This window comes from Buteo buteo, chromosome Z (genome assembly GCF_964188355.1).
Source record: "Buteo buteo chromosome Z, bButBut1.hap1.1, whole genome shotgun sequence".
Classification (NCBI taxonomy): domain Eukaryota; kingdom Metazoa; phylum Chordata; class Aves; order Accipitriformes; family Accipitridae; genus Buteo; species Buteo buteo.
This window is the reverse complement of record NC_134204.1, coordinates 53,194,449-53,213,925: the sequence shown is the minus strand read 5'-3', so window position 1 is coordinate 53,213,925 and position 19,477 is coordinate 53,194,449. Positions and strand designations below refer to the sequence as shown.

At 39.0% G+C, this 19,477-nt stretch overlaps 1 protein-coding gene across 1 annotated transcript; it reads left to right on the top strand.

Annotated features, from left to right (window-relative positions):
• Positions 1-315: 315 nt before the first annotated feature.
• Positions 316-16,286, top strand: PHAX (phosphorylated adaptor for RNA export). The gene is made up of 5 exons (XM_075021726.1): positions 316-485; positions 2,460-3,079; positions 5,421-5,541; positions 7,323-7,406; positions 9,049-16,286. Exons 1-5 carry the CDS (start codon positions 381-383, stop codon positions 9,316-9,318), a joined length of 1,200 nt encoding a protein of 399 aa, XP_074877827.1. The 5' UTR covers positions 316-380; the 3' UTR covers positions 9,319-16,286.
• The last annotated feature ends 3,191 nt before the right edge of the window (positions 16,287-19,477 follow it).

Here is a 19,477-nt window from a genome sequence, read left to right as displayed (position 1 = left end):
CCAGGGCACTGGAGGGCCCCGCGGCTGCTGAGGCGATGCATACGCATCGCCTTGCCGGCCGCCCCGGGCACGCGGTGAAGCTAAGCGGGATGGATTTTCATCTAAACTTATTTCTTTGTGCAGCACCGGCCATTTCCACAACTGCAGCGACAAGACAACGCGCCGGGACAGCGGCAAGAAACACTTCCGGGACAGTACAACAAGAACAAGATGGCGGCGGTGGGCCCCCCCCTTCCCGCCCGCTCGCCGGCGTTCCCGACACGCACCGCGCTCTCCGTCACCGCCGCCCGCTCTCCCTATTGGTGAGAGGCGGTCGCCGCGCGCCGCGGCTGTGCCCGCCTCTGGTGCCCTCTCAGGAGTCGCCGCGCTCCGGCGGCGCGATGGCGCTGGAGGCGCGGAGGATGGAGGGCGACGTGGAGGACGGCGAGCTCTCCGACTCGGACTCCGACATGCCCGGCGCCGGCTCTCCCGGGGACCCGCAGCAGGTGAGGAAGGGGACGGGCAGGCGGCGACGCCCGGGCTTCAGCCGGAGCCGCGCCACCCCTGGCGGCGGGCCGCGGAAGGCCCAGCCGGGAGAGGGCCGCAGGGGCCCTGCCGCCGCCGCCGGCGGCCGTGGTGGCCCGCGCGCGGCTAGCGAGCGGGAGGCGCTGGATGGGCCCGCTGGGGAGCGGGGAGGGCAGAGCTGGGGCGGCGGTACGGCCCGGACGGCTGGGCCAGGGGGCCCTTCCCCCGGAGTGACTGCTTACCCCGTACCCGGGGCCCGGGAACCGGCTTGTTCCTCCGGTGCCTGTTCATTTGGGAAAACCGCATGCGTCGCGGGGCGGGGGGGGCTTTTGTTGTTGCTGGGCACTGGGTTTGGTGAGCAGAGGAGAGTGCTCACCGGTACCGCTGGTCACTTCAGGAACAATGCAAACGAGCGGTTGTAAAAACATGAAAGTAATGAGTGGCGATTACTGCTTTCACTTGACGTTACAACTCTTTTGCATCCGTGAATTGCTGAAGAGATGTAATTTTTTTTTCCCGGTGTCTCGTACTGTTTTCACGTTAGAGTGTGTTATGAAGTTTACAAGGAATTTATGGTGGTGTGCAGGCAGGAAAAAATTTCAAAATAAGATAAATCAGCATATGACACTGTATGTGTAAGGATTGGGGGGGGGGGTTAGTTATTTTGATTATTTGCAATATAGTTCTGGGATATGTAACAAAATAAATTATTACAGATGGGGGGGAGTTAATTTATGGAGTTGATAGTGTTTTGCATTATAGAATACCTTTTAAATTAAAGGTTTGTACTTCATAACATGATAAAATAAGTCGAAGACTTCTGTTTTGTGTTTGCTAATAGAAGGAGGAAGAAATGGTGCCGTAATGTTAGTGAAAGCAGCAAGCTTAAAGAAAGAATTTTTATTTTGCCTGAAACTGAAGGAAGAGGTCTTATTTTTAAAGATCACAGGATATAACTTTATGATAGTAAATTAGTTAGGGAAAAACTGGATTGATGAGTAAGGAAAATGTTTAGTGCAGATTAGCACAGACAGCATGGCCAAAAGTTTCCAGCAATAGAGGATAAGAATTCTGGATTATGTTACACATGGTGCTTTTGCAGGTTATGCAGTTTTGAGCAGGTTTGGCTTTAGTATTTTAGTTTCTCTGTCAGGTGTATGGGGAAACAGCATTTCTTGAATATTTTTATAGCAGTGGGATTTTTTTTTTTGTGCAAAGTATGTTGAAACCTTTAGGGGTTTTGTCCTAATTAATAAGAAGCCATAATGAGTCTGGCGTGTCTTGTTGGTTTGAAGGAAGAAAACTCCAGTTCTTCTGAAAGGTACTAGTGCCCCCAGCTGGTCATGTGCTCTCCTGATTGAGCCAGAATCACAATACACTATTAGCTTTTCAAAGTCTGAGCAGCATCCAAGTTTTGTGGGTTTGGGTTTGGGTTTTTTGGTCAATTTTTCATCTCGAGCATCTGGGAAAGCTATTGTGGTTGCATATCACTAGTCTTGACCCCTTTCAGACTCTGTAGAGAAATACTGATTTCTGTGCTGTTAAAAAAAACTTCTGGTAAGTTGCCGTGGTGGTGGTTTGGTTTTGGGGGTGTTTTTTTCAGTCTTTCATAGAACTGCTATGCATGTTGTGTCTTTTTCCAATTTGGGAATTTTAATAGCTTTTCCAGTCTTGTAATTATTTTAATTTCATTCAAGAAAGATTACATTAAATAGATTAGCAACTCCTGATATGTGTTATCTATAGCAGCCATACTCTCTTTCATACACAAACATTCAAAATACAGAAGTTTCATAGGATGCTTCTGTCAACTGTAGTCCAAAAGATGCTCGTAGAGGACTGCCCAAACAGTCATGAGTCAGAATTAAGTTCACTAGCTAACCAAATCTTTGGTGTGACTTGATAGCTCTTTTAATTTGCAGTTAAATTAATGGACGTTTACTTTTTCATTTCAGAAATCACTTGATGGCAATGATTCAGGTAGACCGTTCCAGAGCAGCATTTCATCATGTGCACCAAGTGTTCCTTATCGGACAACCAAAAGTGTGGATTCAAGTGACGAAAGCTTTTCTGAATCTGATGATGACAGCTGTCTGTGGAAACGAAAACGACAGAAATGTTTCAACTTTCCTCCTGCTAAATCCGAGCCTTTTCAGCTTAGCCAGAGCCACCAGAAACAAACTGCTCTAGGTGGCAAGAAGGTCAACAACATTTGGGGTGTGGTGCTCCAGGAGCAGAATCAGGATGCGGTGGCTACTGAGCTTGGGATTCTAGGCATGGATGGTAGTATTGACAGAAGCAGGCAGTCTGAGACTTACAATTATTTATTGGCTAAAAAGCTGATGAAGGAAGCTCAGCAAAAGGAGGCAGAGACTTTAGATAAAGAACTGGATGAATACATGCATGATGACAAGAAAACATTGCCGGCAGAAGATGACAATGGGCAAGGCTTTCCCAAGCGGAAGAGGCCTGTAAAAGATAGACTGGGTGAAAGACAAGAAATGAAATATAAAGGAAGGTATGAGATAACAGAAGAAGATTCAGAGGAAAAAGTGGCAGATGAAATTGCTTATCGGTGAGTTTAATAACAGTATATCTTCACTTCCTTAAGTATTGGTAAACTGTTGATGGAAAAGAAGAGGCGAGGGAAAAGCTTTCTTACTGCTAAATATGTAAGTTGTCATACCAGATTACAAAAAGCATGAGTGCCTTGTGTGTATTTCCAAAATCCTGGGATTAAAATGCAGCATTATGTATGGCTGGTATCTTGTAGCAGCATCCAGTAATACTGTCTAATTTTTTTATTTATTTTTTTTCCAAAAGATCCACCAAAATGTTTTGTTATTTGAGAACAATGGCAAGGAAGAATATTGTTTCTCATGATACAGATTTAGTAGTGGCTTTTTTAGGAAATAGTTCGCAGACAGATTTGTTTCCTTAACCAAGTTGCTGCACAGTTGCCTTTGAGCTGGCACTGGCAGCACTGGACTGGTGGTGTAAGGGAGGGCGCGACTGCAGTCATTCTCACTTAGATTGACTTAAATTGGCATAGTCATTTTTCAGTAGTGCAAGGGAAGAAAATGATGTGAAACAGAGAACAAGAGTTAGAAGATTTAATGATGGTGAGCTTGATGTTTAAATAAAACCTGGGTTTATTGATCACTGTTGGTTTCTTATGTGTGTTACTTAGTATTGCCAGATGTTGGCAATAATTAGACAATTATTAATGCTGTTATCAGTTCTTGGTAGCTTCTTACTTATGAATTTGAAAACTTTGAGCATGTCTCTTGTAATAAACTTTACTTTGTTATATTGAGCTTCATCAAAATGGAGCAAAAGCCTCTTTTTTCTGATTGTTTATAGTAGTAGTGGTGCTGAACTGCACCAGTAGGATTGAGGTTATACACATCACAGCACTGTTGTTCGATCTGTGCTGTGCCATCAGTGCCTGGATTCATAACCTTTTGTTGTGCTGGCCCACACAGTGAACTGAAACCAAAGAGTTTTTCTGACCATCTTGTGCCATTTTTTGCCCTTTACCTCACTCAGTTCATGGTGCAGTGCACAGCTGCTTGTTAAAGCATGCATACAGGAGGATTGTGCAGGGCCAGAATGAACACTTGGTGGGGATTTGACTGTTTAAGCTACCACAGCTAGTAACAGAAGGTCTATTTAACCAGCTCTCTAAGGAATGCTGGTAATCTTGAAGGTCTCTGCATCTTTGAGAAACATTTCATTCTCTTCCAATAATTCACAATTTAGAACTCAATCCTATAAATATTTTAAGAAAGCATTTGCCTTCTGGTGCTTTATCATTCATTGAACTCAGTGAGGTTAAACACAAAGTATAAAGTTAAGCAGGTTTGGTAATCCTTTTCTTGATTAGGACAATCGTCACTAAAATGTGAGTTTTAACATTTAATTTCAGGTAACTTCAGCCATACAACTGAAGCAGCTGAAGCTAGCCTGGTTGTTCTAAACACTTGTTCACGTCTGTGGTCAAACACCTTCTATTATGCAGTCATTGTAACAAATGTAACTTTATAGCACAGTAATGTCACTTGAAGCAATTGGCCTAGACAGCAATTTTCAAGAAATTTTGGTAATGGTGGTGGTCTGCTGATCTGAAAAGTGTAAAACTACTGAGATGTAGTGCTTGGGACTGTGCTTAATGAGAAGCTTTGACATTAAAAAATGAGAATTTAGCATATGAACTCTTGCTCTGGACAGGTGGTATTGATTTGGGGGCTTACGATGTGGGAGTACATACTTTGGCACAGCGAATTGATACCGTATAAGCCTCTCTATGCAGACTGAGAATGAAAATTTCTGTATGAGGACATTGTTGCTAACAAAAGAATACAATTTAACTCAGGAATGTTGCAAATTTTTTTCTTGTTTGCATTTTATAGGTTGTCATAGATTAGTCAACAGACTGATTTCATTTTTATTATGTAGGTTTGTCTGAATGACACATGATACAGGGGAACTTTTAAACTTACTATTGTCTCTGGTTAATGGCTGATTTAACTGTAAAAGGTGCTGTAATTTTAACTGTTAAATGCACAGCAGAGTTTTATACTTTAATTTCAGAGATTTATACAGGCCTTTGCAGTTTCTTATTTGGTTTAGTCTTCTACACACCAACAGAAGAAAAATAATTACTCAATGCATTTTCATTTAAACAAATTTTAAAAACGCAAGCTTCAGAAAAAAACTAGCCCTCAGAAGCTGAGTGTTTTGAAATCTGATTCAAGAAGCCATTGAAACATGTTTAAATGTATGGACTCTTTAATTTTAGCCCAGTTTTATGTCCCACAGTATGAATTATTCATTATGGAAGTTCCATGGTCAATTTTACTCAAGAAATTATACTGACAATAAATGTGCTTTTTTTTTTTTCCCCCTCCTCCCAGGCTTTGTGAGCCAAAGAAGGATTTAATTGCCCGAGTAGTGAAAATAATTGGGAAGAGAAAAGCTATCGAACTGCTTATGGAAACAGCTGAAGTGGAACAAAATGGTGGACTGTTCATAGTGGTAAGGAAAATGTGACATTGTGGGTTTGCAGGGGCGGGGGGGGGGGCACGCTCAACTTTTTACTTGTAGAATATTTATGTAGTACTATTGCACAGCTTTCATGTTGGACAGGTTCTCTCAGAGTTTCATGGCCTTCCAGCTTGCATAATAAATACTAGTATAACCTTCCAGCAGGATGAGTAAACAATGAGATGAATGAACTTGGAAATTGTTCAACTTTTTGTACTGAGATTAGTATCTGATTTGCAGTGATAACATCTTATCTGTTACTTTTCCTCCGTTGGGATCTTTCCCTGGCAGACTTAAGAGTGAAGGATTCTGAAGCTTGAATTCTGAAGCTTATAATGTTAGGATCCAGGTGAAGCCCTGGCATGTTGCTTCAGTAAGTCAGGCGGATGTTTGACAGCACTGACCTATCTACTGGGTTAATCAGCATGCCATCAGAGTTCAACATTCTCAGTAGTGAGCATTTCTAATGTCACATTTGAAGAGTTAACTTTCAAAAGGGAATCTGTTAGCTTTATTAGAGAACCATTGGCTTGTGTATCAGTAGAGCAAAACTGAGTACTGATTTCTGTTACAAATTGTGGTAAAAATCCTATACTTGATGGTTAGGTTATCAGTTTCTTGGTATGTTTTTGTTTCTATTAAATAATGAGCCTCAGTGCAAAAGTTCAGATGGGAAAAAAGTGGGAGGGAACTAGTAAATACTTTCAGGCATTTGTTTATAATTTACATCTTTTAAGTTCCATCACTGGAAGTAGAGAGGAGAGAAAAGAAACAAACGAACAAACCAGAACAAAGAAAAAAAAATACCACCACCACCACCACCCCTGCCAAAAGGACACAGCTCCTGGTGGCACAGCTTCCTTTGGCTGCAGATCAGAGTACAGTATTTGAGAGGCAGATCATACTGTTTTTCCTGGGATTTTGTGCTGATAGGATGATAGAAGTATGTGGTGTCTGCTATTTCAAGAACATACTTAAAAATTGACCTTCTCTGTTCTTAGAACTTTTCTATTGTATTTTACTTTGTTATTTAGTAGAAAAGTATCACATTTAATACAATGCCAGAGCACTGGAGTAACAGTTCAACTTCATGTACTATGAATGGTAATTGAATAATATGATAATTAGTGCTTCTAATTTACAGAGGTTTCAAAGCTGAGTCCATTCATGATTCAGCATGGCACATTGCACTGCTGCTGTTACACTGAAAACTGTTGAAGCATGGAAATAATATGTTGTGGGGAGAAACTTTAAAGTACATGTTGTGTTTCATATGCCTTAGGCAGAAATGCAAAATCCTGCAGATACGCACATAGGTTGTAGAATTTCTGAGCAAAAACTGAGACCTACATAATTTTATGGAGTTCATTTTTGACATTTTACTGGACTTATGTCTTTGGGATGTTCTGAATATTTAACCTAGTATATACATTATTGCCGATAGTTGTGAGAGTAGGTAGAATAGTATTTGAATTTTGTTTCTTCTCTACGAAAATCAGATTTAGTATGTAGTTGAACAGTTTGGTATTATGTTCTAAAGCAAATTTTTTGTACCTTCATAGTTTACCTGCCCAAATGTAGCAAGCTGGTTGTTGACCTCATGACTAGTTCAATCACAAATAAAACATAGCCAGGGTTGTTTTTATGTAATACCTAACACAGCAGAAATTTTTTTATTCTGTCTCACTACAAAGTATTGTCTTAGATGCTATTTTTATGTCAACACTTATGTATTAAGCTTGTTATTACTAATTTGCTCTTTCCCTATTAAGAACGGCACTAGGAGAAGAACACCAGGGGGCGTTTATTTAAACCTGCTGAAGAACACGCCTAGCATCAAAGAAGAACAAATCAAGGTAAACTTGTCAAGAGTGCAAATGATTGTCCAAAGTAAATTTTGGTTTTTTTCTCCTAGCAATCTTATGATTGAATCTCTCTCATAACTTCTAGTAAGTTTAACTCTATATTCCAACTTCACATTCAAAATACAAGAAGAAAAAAACAACAACAAAAAAAATTAATTGCCATTCACACTGTGCAGAGAGAACACCTTTTATGTACTGCCAGTCACAAAAACCTGTTGAGGTTGATGAGACTGTAGAGTCTGAAGAGATAAACATTGGATTTTCCTTAATTTGTATATACCTTACAGCAATGTTATCTGCAGTTGTATTTCTGCCTTTGGAGTTCTGCATCATTGTGCGTGGATTGAATAGTGTTCTCTTAATAGAATATTTTTGTTCTATACAGCTCCAGCTGTAGCACCAGGCAGTGTTTCCCATTAAGTCAGATACTGGTCTGAACCTAGTCTGAATTGCTCCCTGGCCTCACCTGTGGTGCTCACCAAGTCAGTTTTGTCAGCTTGTAAATATTATTGCCTTTCCTTTTAGGGAATGAAATAGACTGAGATGGTATTTTCTTCATTCAGTTAAAACAACTTGAGTTTTTTCATGGTGTTTGCCACTTTATTAAAGTTGTTGTTAAAAGAGTGACTCATTTATTTTGCATGTAGGTGGCCACAGCTCACTCTAAATCATCCTAGCATCGTGTACTGGGAACTGAGAAACAAATCAACATAAACTGTGACTGTCTGTTTTATGTTTAAAAAAAAAAAAACAAAACCAAACAACAGCCACTGATAGCTTACAGTGGTCACAAAAAGTTGCAAGTTTGATCACTTTACCCCATTACAAAAAAAAAAATAATTTGTCCTTCTACCCCTCTTGCATGCCCTTGTAACTGTGTGTCTCAAGTGCTTAATGAGGTAGCAGTTTTCACTCAGTGAACTTGATTGATGGTAAGAGACATCATTTGTCATACAAACCTGTGGGAAAAGTATGTATAATCCTGTCATCATATATAACTCTTGCAGATTTGCATATCCTTAGCACTTGACTGGCAGCTTTGGGAGAGAAAAAAAGCATTAATGTTTTCTGTATGCGTTTTATGTTTTTTAAAAAATAAGGGAGAGAAAGGCACGTAGTAGCATTTAGCTCTGCCACGTGATATTCTACCCCTTGAAATATGGAGGAAACTTGTAACTGTCGTATTTTGCCATAGAGAAGATGTTAATGGGGCTCACAAATGTTTGACAGTGAAGATCATGAGACCTGGACTCAAATTTCAATTGTGGAGGAAAAGTTTTCTGAAGTTGTCATAGAACCTTTGGTCGTATTTTCTCTACAGGTCCCTCTATGGCAGCATGGCCCTGTGGTCTATCACCCATTCCTTCCAGTTTTGTATCATCAGCAAACTTGAATTGAAAACTTAGTGATACATACTTACATACAGTTTGAGATAGCTGAGAAATTATGTAATAAAATAATTAATGGGGCATTTTCCTTAAGTGCAATCTATCCTCTTACTATCAATAATGTGTATATTAGTTAAATATTATTGAACGGTATTTGTAATAAAAATTTTTTTTTACTTCTTTATATTTTCTTTAGGAAACACTAGTAAAATGAATATACCAAACTTTTTTTGTTTTCTTTCAAGGAAATATTCTATCTGGAGAACCAAAAAGAGTATGAAAACAAAAAAGCAGCTAAAAAGAGGAGAATACAAGTTCTAGGGAAGAAGATGAAAAAAGCCATTAAAGGGCTTAACCTGCAAGAATATGATGATGCATCTCGTGAGACTTTTGCTAGCGACACAAATGAGGCTCTGGCTTCCCTGGATGATCTACAGGAGGGTCATCATGAAGCAAAGATGGAACCTGAAGATGTTATTGAAATTGATAACACTCATGATTTGGAGATCTTCTAGTAACTAATGTTCTTGATAACAAAGTCACTATAAAACATATTAAATAAGCCTTTCTTATAGTCCCATGGCTTCTTGTTTTCATAAGCAGCAGAAACAGGAAGTACTTCATGCTGAAGAACATGACATAATTCTTAGCTAAATTTAACAGCATGAAAGATGTTAATTGTCCTATTATTTGTTTGCTGAGTCCTCCAAAGCTGTTAAGATTTTTCTAGATAACAGCTCTGCATCACCAAGTTCCTTAGGAACTTTTTTTAGCCACATGTTAGGTTTAGGAATTAAGGCTATGTTTTAACCAAATACTTCATATTTAATTTGCTGAAACTAACATAATCATCAAATGAGCAATGCTTCTCATTACAGTTGAACAGAAAAACAGTATAAAGTTAGTCTTGATATAAAGGATCATGTGTTCTTAATATGGCAGTGTGTTGACAAGAATAGCAGTGTTTATAGGATTAAGACCTGTAAAAACAGATTGGTTTTTGGAATAATTTTAATAGTCAATGACCTTTGAATAACAATCTTGTAAATAAGCACTGTTGAGCAATGTATGTTTTAAATTTCTGCAGCAGTTTAATCCTTCGTATTATAATAGTAGCTTGAGCTTCTTACCTGTTCTGTCTATACTTTTTCCATGATTAGACACACACATAACTTACACAATCTTTTCGTTTGAAAACAAATACAACTGAATGCTTTCTAAGTAGTGAGATTTTAGTAATCTATGTTCCCCTCAAGGGTCTGTAGACTCTACATGCAAGTATAAACCCTTTACCTTGCAATTCTTGCTTCCATGCTTCTTCTCATGTGTGCATTAGGACGAAGTAATGTGCAGCTTGCAGAAATTCTGAAGTTTTTCTATGCTGACTCTTAAAAAAACAATTGTATGCAAAAGATGATTTTTTTTACTTGATGCAGAAGACTGTTGTGTAGTTTTTAAGTTCAATTGAAGACAACTTTTATGTTGAATGTTGTTTTTAATATAACTGAAGAACATGTGTGACACTGGTATTTATGATGTCTAAAATACTTGTCACTAATAAGTTTTGTTTTCTGTGACTAGACTCTCGTTTTCCAGTATAATATATTTCTGAAATATTAATGGATGAATTCACTTTCAAACCCAACAACAAACTTCTGCACGTAAATTTTGTTCACCTGGAGTCCTTGGATTTCAGAAGCAAAGCATATCACTAAAACACATTAATGAATTTATAACATTGAACAATTCAGTACTGTCAAGAGCTGGTATTTAAAGGACTACAATATTTGAAGAAAGAGTTCTTAAACCTGTAGCACATTCTATTATATGTTTTACTAAATTTAATTAGAGTTTTGACTTTGCATTTTTCTGTTCGTGTGCCAGAGCTCCCTATTTTTAAGAAGTTACTCATCAGATGTGAAGCACGCCTTTTCAGGTAGTAGTTCCTCTTGCTGAAACAACAAAAGGTTTTGATTTGTTCATTAACTTTCCTAACAAACCTGTGATGATCAGAGTACTAAAGTGATAATTCATGTAAGCGAAACAGAATTTTTTGCTATTTAATTAGTTTGGGACTGTACCATTTGATCCTAGTTTGCTTAACTGCTTGAAAATGTCTAAACAATTTTCTGGATAGAATCAGCAAATTTTAATGGTAGTTTAATTTTTTCATTGTGATGTAATTTGCGTCTGATGACCACTGTGTATTTTTTAAATCTTGGTATTTTTAATGTTGATTTCCCAGGTAAGGGGTACTGAAGCAATGTGTAAAGTCTCCTCTTTAACAAAAGGAAGATGAAACAGACTGCCTGTTCCTTCCTTCCCATGTCTGACTAACTGGCCTTTGCTGATCTTCAGTTTTTTCTCTCTTTTCCATTTTCTTTGGAACAGAGTCCTTTCAAAGGGAAGCTTGTTCAAAATGATGAGCAACTAGTCTTCATTCCTATTACAGCAGCGATTTCTTCTTCTTTACCTTTGGCATCAAGAAGATTGCATTAAGCAACACCAGTTTTTGTGTAGCACTGTAGTGGCTGCAGTCGACCTTTGGTTTATTGGTGGAGTCGTGGGGCTGATCCTCCCCTCTCTGCAGCCTGGCACAGACCCCTGCCCTCTTCTGTCGGATATGTCTGTTTGTGCTGGTGTGTGGTGGTGGTGGCCCGGCAGTGGCCACATCGTGAGTCTGTGTGTGACAGTCTGTGTCAGCAAGCCTTGGGTTGAGCATGGGCAGTGCTGGAGCTGAGGAGCCCAGGGCTTTGGAGTCTGGTGCTGCAGCCACCACAGTTTCCAAAGGGACTGATGCAGTTGTACAAGGGTGAGAAAGAACAGGCTGTGACATTCCTTTGTATTGCTATAGATCTGTCTTTTCTCCATATCTGACAGGTTGCTGGAAGGTGTTGAGAGTGATGCAGTGGTGGTCATTTTCATCTTCCTCATCAAAGAGCTTTTCATTCCTCCCTCTGTATTTTCTTCCCCCCAAACTACTCCAAGAGTAGGAAGTATAGGTAAGGGTAGAGGTTTCCTCTCTTAACTCCCGCATAATCAACTTGTTTAGTCTATCCTGAGCTGATACTTGCAGAGATAGCAGCTCTGCTGTGCTGGTTAGTGGACTGTGGCCTGCCTGAACTGGATTGTGTGGGCTGTGTTTTGTCTAGGAACAGATACACCTGGCTGTTTAGAGTTTTAGTAGTTGATGTTTTGCAGATAAAAATGCAAATGTAAGAGCTGGGTTTTGTGTTCTTAAGGTTCTCTGATCGGCAGATGTGATTGAGGCATCGTGTTTACTGCAAATGTAGACTGCATACTGCCCGGACAAATCTCCCCCTCCATCCCTTAAGCTATAGCAGGGTAATAAGCCATCTCTGTCTTGCCTGAAGCAGACAGTGAAGATGAGGGAAATGTGCTCTGGTTTGAAAACACAAGGCTTGTTTGTAACCAAAGACATTTTTCTTCCTTGTATTCCAAATTCAAATAAGAAAACAATACTTTTTGATATCACAGGAAAAAAATTATTAATGATTCGGTTTTAGAGTGGATCATGAAATCATCACTTTAAGTATAATCACAGTATTACAGGTTCTTCTTCCCCTTCCAAGTAGATGATCTCATTAAAATGTTTTTATGTCCTCTAAGCTTATTAACTGCTACTTGCCAACATTCTCAAGCAAGCATGGAATGACCTAGTGCTTACTGTGATGCTTTGAAAAGAAGATATGAAGAATAATTTGATTTTAAAGGTAGTGGTAGTGAGATCAGAAAGTGGTTTTGTACTGTATGCAGCTTAATAGTTGTCCCATATTCCCAAGGTGCTGCTGGGTGTCTGGAGCAACTTGTATTGAATCCAGTTCCAAACGTCAAGCCAGACAGCAATGCTTTGCTATTCTCTCTGTACCATCTTCATAATGGTAGCAGGACATTTTATCCTGAACCTTATTACTGTCTAAAACATGTCTAAATCTTTTATTCTGTTTTTCTTTATTTTGCTCATAACTTTAAAAAAAAAACCCCAAACTTGTGACTGTGACTCCTTTGTTATGTTAAGAGAAACACCTAGAGACAGATAGTTGGCACATGTGGGGTTATTCATTCTACAGATAGGTTTGTTAAGGATTGTATGGTTTCTGAAAGACCTACGAGGAGCCAAAGAGGGAGAGGAGGGAGAAGACAGCAATAACAAGGTATAAAGGTGATGAGAAAAGTGAAGTAAAAAGATACAACTACGTTTATTATGACACTTGCTGTTACGAAGAAGTTGAATTCCTTGTATATTGTCAGAGTAAAGGTGTGGAGGGGTAGAGTAGGTAATAAAGGAAACTGATTTTTTCAAAAGCATTTTTTTTCAATCTCATAAAACTTCCCTATGGTAACCCTCATTACTTTTCCCCCTTAACTTATGGCCATCCTCTGCTGCTGCAGTTTTGACATGGAAGAGTCTGCCAGAGGCATTTTTTTTAAAGCTCAGTTTATTTCAATTTATGGAGGAGAATTGTATTCATGGGTCCAGTGAATATGGCCTTGGTACCCCACTCTTGTGCCTAATTCTTACTGGTCAGCAGCAGGTCAAAGATACAAGTCTATTTCTGAACTACTGTGGTACTTAAGTGATTCTGGGGATATCCAGTCTTAGAGCCTTTTCCAACATAGTTTAAGGGATTCAAGAACGTGGCAGAGACAATGATTGCAGTTTCCTAGGACCACCTCTTAGATTCAGGAGGCAGCTGGAGAGCATGTTGCACAGTGACAACCTTTGCAGCACCTGTGACCTCTTGATGATTTAGACCTACTGCATCCTATCTCATTCATGACCTGTCAGGCTGTAGGAAGTTCTTGCAGAACAAAGCTTCACAAAATTTAGTAAGGACATATTTGAAGCATTCTCATGTCCTTATCTGCAATACTGATAGATGCCACTTTTTCAGAGCTGGGGAAAGAGGAAGGAACACTCAATTGTGATAGATCTAATATGGCCTAGCCAAATACGTTTCTAGAATCACAAACATCCAGACCTAAATACTGACAAAAATGAAAAACATATATCTGAACTTGTAACAGGAGACTCTATACACAAGTTACATATTCTAGATACTGCCTTTTAGGTAACTTAGGGGTTTTTTGTTTTGTTTTGGGGGTTTTTTTTGCTTGAGCAGAGAGATTCATTTTTCAGTTATTTGAAAAGAAACGAAAAATCTTTCTTATCCTGAAAAATTTTCCCAAAAAGAATTTTTTTCCCCTTGAAAGGTCATTTTGTGATTCAGTATATCAGCGTTCCTGCTTGAAACATCCTTCCTTCGAAAGGTATTCTCATTTTTCCCCAGAAGTCACACTTTTTTAATTTGCCTCCTGAATTTTTCATTTGTTCTATCACGTTTTTTTCAAATGATAGTACACCTATTTACAGTAATTATATTTGTTGTTTAGTTACTACTGATGAGTTTCACACTGACAGCCTTCAACCACTGGAATGTCCTTATTAGGCATGCAGAAGTTCCTGAAATATGTACTGGGACTCTGGAAGACTGTTCCTGGGCACTAGGACGGGCTTTGCTGTGGAGAAGAAAATGCCTCCAAGAAAAAATAGATGCCTTGGGAAATGTTAATTGCTGATATCCTCATACATTCCCATGTTTCCAGATACTGGGCAACTATGATTACTCTTGCATGCAGAAAACTCATGACCTCCTCTTATAAACAAGCTGGAGCAGTGTAGTATGTAGTGTTTAAACGGCATGCAACATTGCACCAAACTCTTGTGGTGGACTATTTTGTGTACAGAGAAAAGTCAAAAAAACCTGTCTTAATATTGATCTGCTGTCCTTGATAAAGAGTATGAGAACCCAAAATATTTTGGACTCAAGATTTTGGTGGAAAAGCAGAATGTCCATGTAGATGTACAGGAGATAGGTAGCAGCCCAACTGACATATCATTCTTTTTAAGTCCTGATGGCTTTCTTCTATTCCTCCTACATCTCCTGGAAGTGACCCTATTCATTTTTCTTTCGTCCTTCTGGAGATATTATGACCCACCTTACCTTTTCTTTTTTTTTTTTAACTTGTTTAAGCAGTTCTATTTCTCTGCGTAACTAATACATAAATAAAATACTCTTAACTCCTCTGTGGCAGGGATAAATTATTCCCAAGCCTACTACAGTGAACTAAGATTTTCTGAAGGAAGAATTTCTGATCTAAAGTCCCTGACACCTTTTAAAAGAAAATGAGACAAATGCAGAAGGATTCTTGCGGGCCATCAGGGAAAGTGTGCTGAAGATCTAAGTGAAGAATAAGCTGAAGTAAATGAAGGTATAAAATAAATAAGCTCCACAAATTACTATAGTTGGTTCCAGCCATCCAGTTGTTTTCCAGAGCTGTCAGCCCAAGCCAGATGCATATATCTAAGAAGAGGTGTCATTCAGTTTTGTCTTGTGATTCTCTTGCCAACTCCTCATTGTGTAAATACCAAATTGTCAAGCTGGATAGTGGCAAGTGGGAAATATAAAGAAAAAAAAATCTTTAATTTTGAAAGGGTTTGATATTTTATAAGTTTTCCAGAAAGTGATTTTAATATCCTGGATACCTATTGACTTTTGCCTTACATGATACAAGTAAGTTTCTCTATTGTAATGTTTGTCTAGATACTTTATTATTGTCTTTTAAAACATGATATACTAAAGCTTTATTTTATGTCACTCTCTTGAAAAATATGTTTTATCCCAAGTTACTGTATCTTCATATTCTGTTTTGTAGCATACTAACTCTTAAATCCAATGAATAGAAGCTGGCTTCAAAGCTGTAGGTACTTATTAATTGCCATGAAATACAAAATACAAAATTGTCATGAAAACAAATGAGAAGGGCTTTGAAGAATTCTATATAATTACTATCTGTTTACTTTTGTGTACATAGAAATACTGATCTCCAAATACCATTTGTTATTTTTCCTCAAATGGTCTCAAATCCAGACAAGTTGCCTTTATATTACTTAGGAAAATATATAGAATATATATAGCACCTTGTTGTTTCTCCCTGCAGAACTTCTGTCACAGTGGATAAAAATATATAGAATATATATAGCACCTTGTTGTTTCTCCCTGCAGAACTTCTATCACAGTGGATAAAAATCTATGGTTGATACAATCTCTTCTACAGAAGGCAATAAAAATGAGCTAATGCATCATTGCTATTAATGCTAAGTGAGTCTATTTCCCTGCTCTGAAAATATGTAACATTCTCTTGTTCTTTTTTTAATTTGGTTTTGATTTTTAATGCTAATACTTCGAGCTATTTTCTGTGAACTGCTTGATTTCTTACATTATCCAGGTTTTCCCCAATGAAAGGCAATCAAGATTAGTTTCTATGCAAAAACATTACAGTACCTCTCAAAAGACTGATGCTTCAGTAAAGTAATTTGTTAATTTTAACAAAATCTTTGGAGGTAAAGTGAACCTTTTATGTGATCGGGTTGTCATTTTGCAATAAATTATTGATTGTATAGTGCTCTATTTTAGTGTTTTCAGTTTGGGATGACTATGTCTAAAGAAATCAGAATGCATACATGTGGAAGGAGAATAGTAGTGTCACATTCCTTTTTTTTTTAAGGATTACTTATAACTATTATTTTGTCAAAATACTTATAACTGGAAGTATGAGAATACTAAGTTCAGTTGTGTGAAATTTCCCGCAGAAATTGTCTGACAGTGTGTGGTACCACAATTTAACATCTCAGTCACTTTTCTCTGAGGATTACAAAATGAAGATATTCATGGGTTCCTTTGATTTCTGATGCAGTTGCAGGCTTTTATGCTCCTAGTTCAGCCAAAAGAGTACAAAACAGATGAATACCTAAGCACTACAGCTGTAGAGCTGTAATCATCTTTGCCCTTTTCAGAATGATTGAATGAAAAGAAGAGGGTGCCAGGCAAGCAGGAAAAGAGAGGCCTTTAGGATTCCCTACCCTTTATAGTCAGGTAACTGAATAAATGATTTTTTTCTTGTGTTACTCTCCCTGCCCTGGCAGTCTACCTCCGCTCTCAAGAATTTTCTGTGCTCTGCAGCTAGCTCTGGCACTATTAACGCCCCCATGAGTTTCCTGTAGAGAGTTAAAAAGCATGTACAGGACAAGCACCATAACAAGTAGCCTGGCCTCTCGGCAAACCATTTCTATCCTCCCTCCCTTTCTTCCTTGCTGCTGTAGTTTTTATAATTTTTTAGAGCAGCCCCCAGGCATGTGAATAGACAACAGAAAAATGATTTTGCATGTAGAAGGGAGACATGAGCCTGCTGCAATTTTCTCTGTAAAGCAACTACATAGAGAACAGAGGAGTGTGTATACAAGACAAGTTTTGAAGTAATTCTAACACTGAATTCAAATTCATAATTATGTGAGTTCAACAGATGAGATTAAATAAGGCAAGAAAGGGATTGTTCCTGTAATTAATAAATCACTCAGCTGATATCTAAGAAATCATTGTCCCCGCCCAAGGAATTTCTAAGAGTGAAATAAATAAGATACTCCAGAAAGCCCTTAAAAAAGTGACAAATAGAATACAATAGACTAGACTAGAAGAGTTCCATTTGGAAGGGACTTACAATGACTGTCTAGTCCCACTGCCTGACCACTCCAGGGCTGACCCAAAGTTAAAGCCTGTTATCAAGCACATTGTCCAAATGCCTCTTTTTAAGGCACTGACAGGCATGGGGCATCGACCACCTCTCTAGGAAGCCTGTTCCAGTGTTTGACCACCCTCTCAGTAAAGAAATGCTTCCTAACGTCAAGTCTGAACCTCCCCGATGAAGCTTTGAACCATTCCCCACGCGTCCTGTCGCTGGATCCCAGGGAGAAGAGATCAGCAGCTCCCTCTCCACTTCCCGTCCTCACAAAGCTGTAGAGAGCAATGAGCTCACCCCTCAGCCGCCTCCTCTCCCGACTAGACAAGTCGAGAGTCCTTAGCTGTTCCGCACAGCTCATTCCTTCCAGCCCTTCCAAGGACCTTCACATCCTTCATAAACTGTGGGGCCCAGAACTGGTTACAGAACGGCACACAGTAAGTACTCCATTGGCCTTTCTGGAGCTTTTGGGAGCTGCCCGTTCTGTCTAGGGAATCTTAAGCCTTCAAGCTGTGAACGGGAACTCATACTATTGCTAAACTATCTCTGTAAAATTACTTGATATGAAGAATATATTTGAAATATTTTATTTTTATGAGGAAATCAGTTTAAATGGGCAAAGGCAGAAATTCTTCCTTCAAGACGTAATTACATGCAATTTCAACACAGCCACATATTCACCATGCTGCAGAAGCTCATAAAAATGCCTTAAATATATGCATGTGCCTTGACCTTTCAGATCAATATAAAGTGATTAGTTGTTAACAGTTCAACACACTAAATGAGAGTTTACTAGAGAGTATGTGCAAGTGTCCTGACAAAGACGTTCATTGCTGTGTATGTACCAGGTCATACTGCAGGAAACAAGGCTGCACTACTGCTTTCATTTATTTATCAGGTTTTGATCTTGCACTCAGCAGAAGAAAGAGAAAACATTTGCAGTGAAACAAAATTAGATTAATAAACAATGGTTTACTACTATGCTTTCTCTTGTTGAGAAGAATTTTAGAATTAAAAATGTTGTTGAGGCTGTTTGAGAAAGCTGGTTTCAGAAAAATTTGGATTTGTTGAGGTTTTTTTGCATAACCCGGTGATTAACCCTCCTTATCTGCGGAGTTGTGTTGGGAGGAGTAATTTTCTTTGAAAGATTTCACTACTTCTGGGGGGAGGGGAATTGGACTTCAAGAGCAATATGTAAGAAAACATCACCTGTATGTTACCTGAGCCACCTGTATGGCTGTTCCTGTATTCCTGCATACTTTTGACTTTCTCCAGAATATTGCTATTTCTGCAGCATTGCGACTGGCCATCATTCCTCTTCCCCATGCAAGTATAACCAAATGTTTTCTCCAGTTGACTCTAAAGGCAATCAGCCTTCACTTGCAGAATTCAGATCCCTGGGGCATCTTTAAATGTTTCAAATCAATCAGAGCAATAGTTTCTAACCTGTTTATTTTAGAGTATTTTGGAGAGAGAATTAGACCTTCAAGGACGTGGAGCTCAGCCTCACCTGGAAGACAGCTGACTCCCCCTTGCTGGAGAAAAGGAAAAATGTTAAGGGTCACAGGGCTAAGAGTATTTAAAAGCTGCCAGAGGTCATTCAGGAGACCTGGGAGAAATTGGTTGTATTTTGTTAAACTGAAAAGATGTATAGGAAAGAGTTAGGTTCAGTGACTCTGGAGTTTCAGGTTGAAGATGTGGGAATTAGACCAAAGTGAGCAGCTGCATCCAGGAAGGAAATCCTCTCCCGATGCCGGAAAAAGTTCCTGAATCAAGAATGTGAGGCAGCTAGGAGGAAATCTGGATCTGATGTGTGCTGGGAGGCCAAGCTTCCCCAGAGGAAGAGTAATTGAGGAAACAGCACTCTGTTGTCTAAAATCTGTTAAGGAGGTGTTAGCAGCAGGACCTGGAGCCAAACTCAGTAAGCCCTGTTATAAAGTGATGCTGGGGGCTCACTGAAATCTGAACAGGGGCACTCACCCTTGGCTCAGCATCAACAGGAAAAAAATATATATATAGCCAAATGTAATTTTAAAAAATGCTCAAAAAGTGTGTCATCTTTCCCATCCTCTAAGT

What these genes read in the sequence shown, in the direction of transcription:
- PHAX (XM_075021726.1), top strand. Translation starts at nt 381, where the DNA reads ATGGCGCTGGAGGCGCGGAGGATGGAGGGCGACGTGGAGGACGGCGAG. An exon ending in CTCCCGGGGACCCGCAGCAG is followed by an intron (nt 486 to 2,459) that starts GTGAGGAAGGGG and finishes TTTTCATTTCAG; the next exon opens with AAATCACTTGATGGCAATGA. An exon ending in TCAAAGAAGAACAAATCAAG is followed by an intron (nt 7,407 to 9,048) that starts GTAAACTTGTCA and finishes TTTTCTTTCAAG; the next exon opens with GAAATATTCTATCTGGAGAA.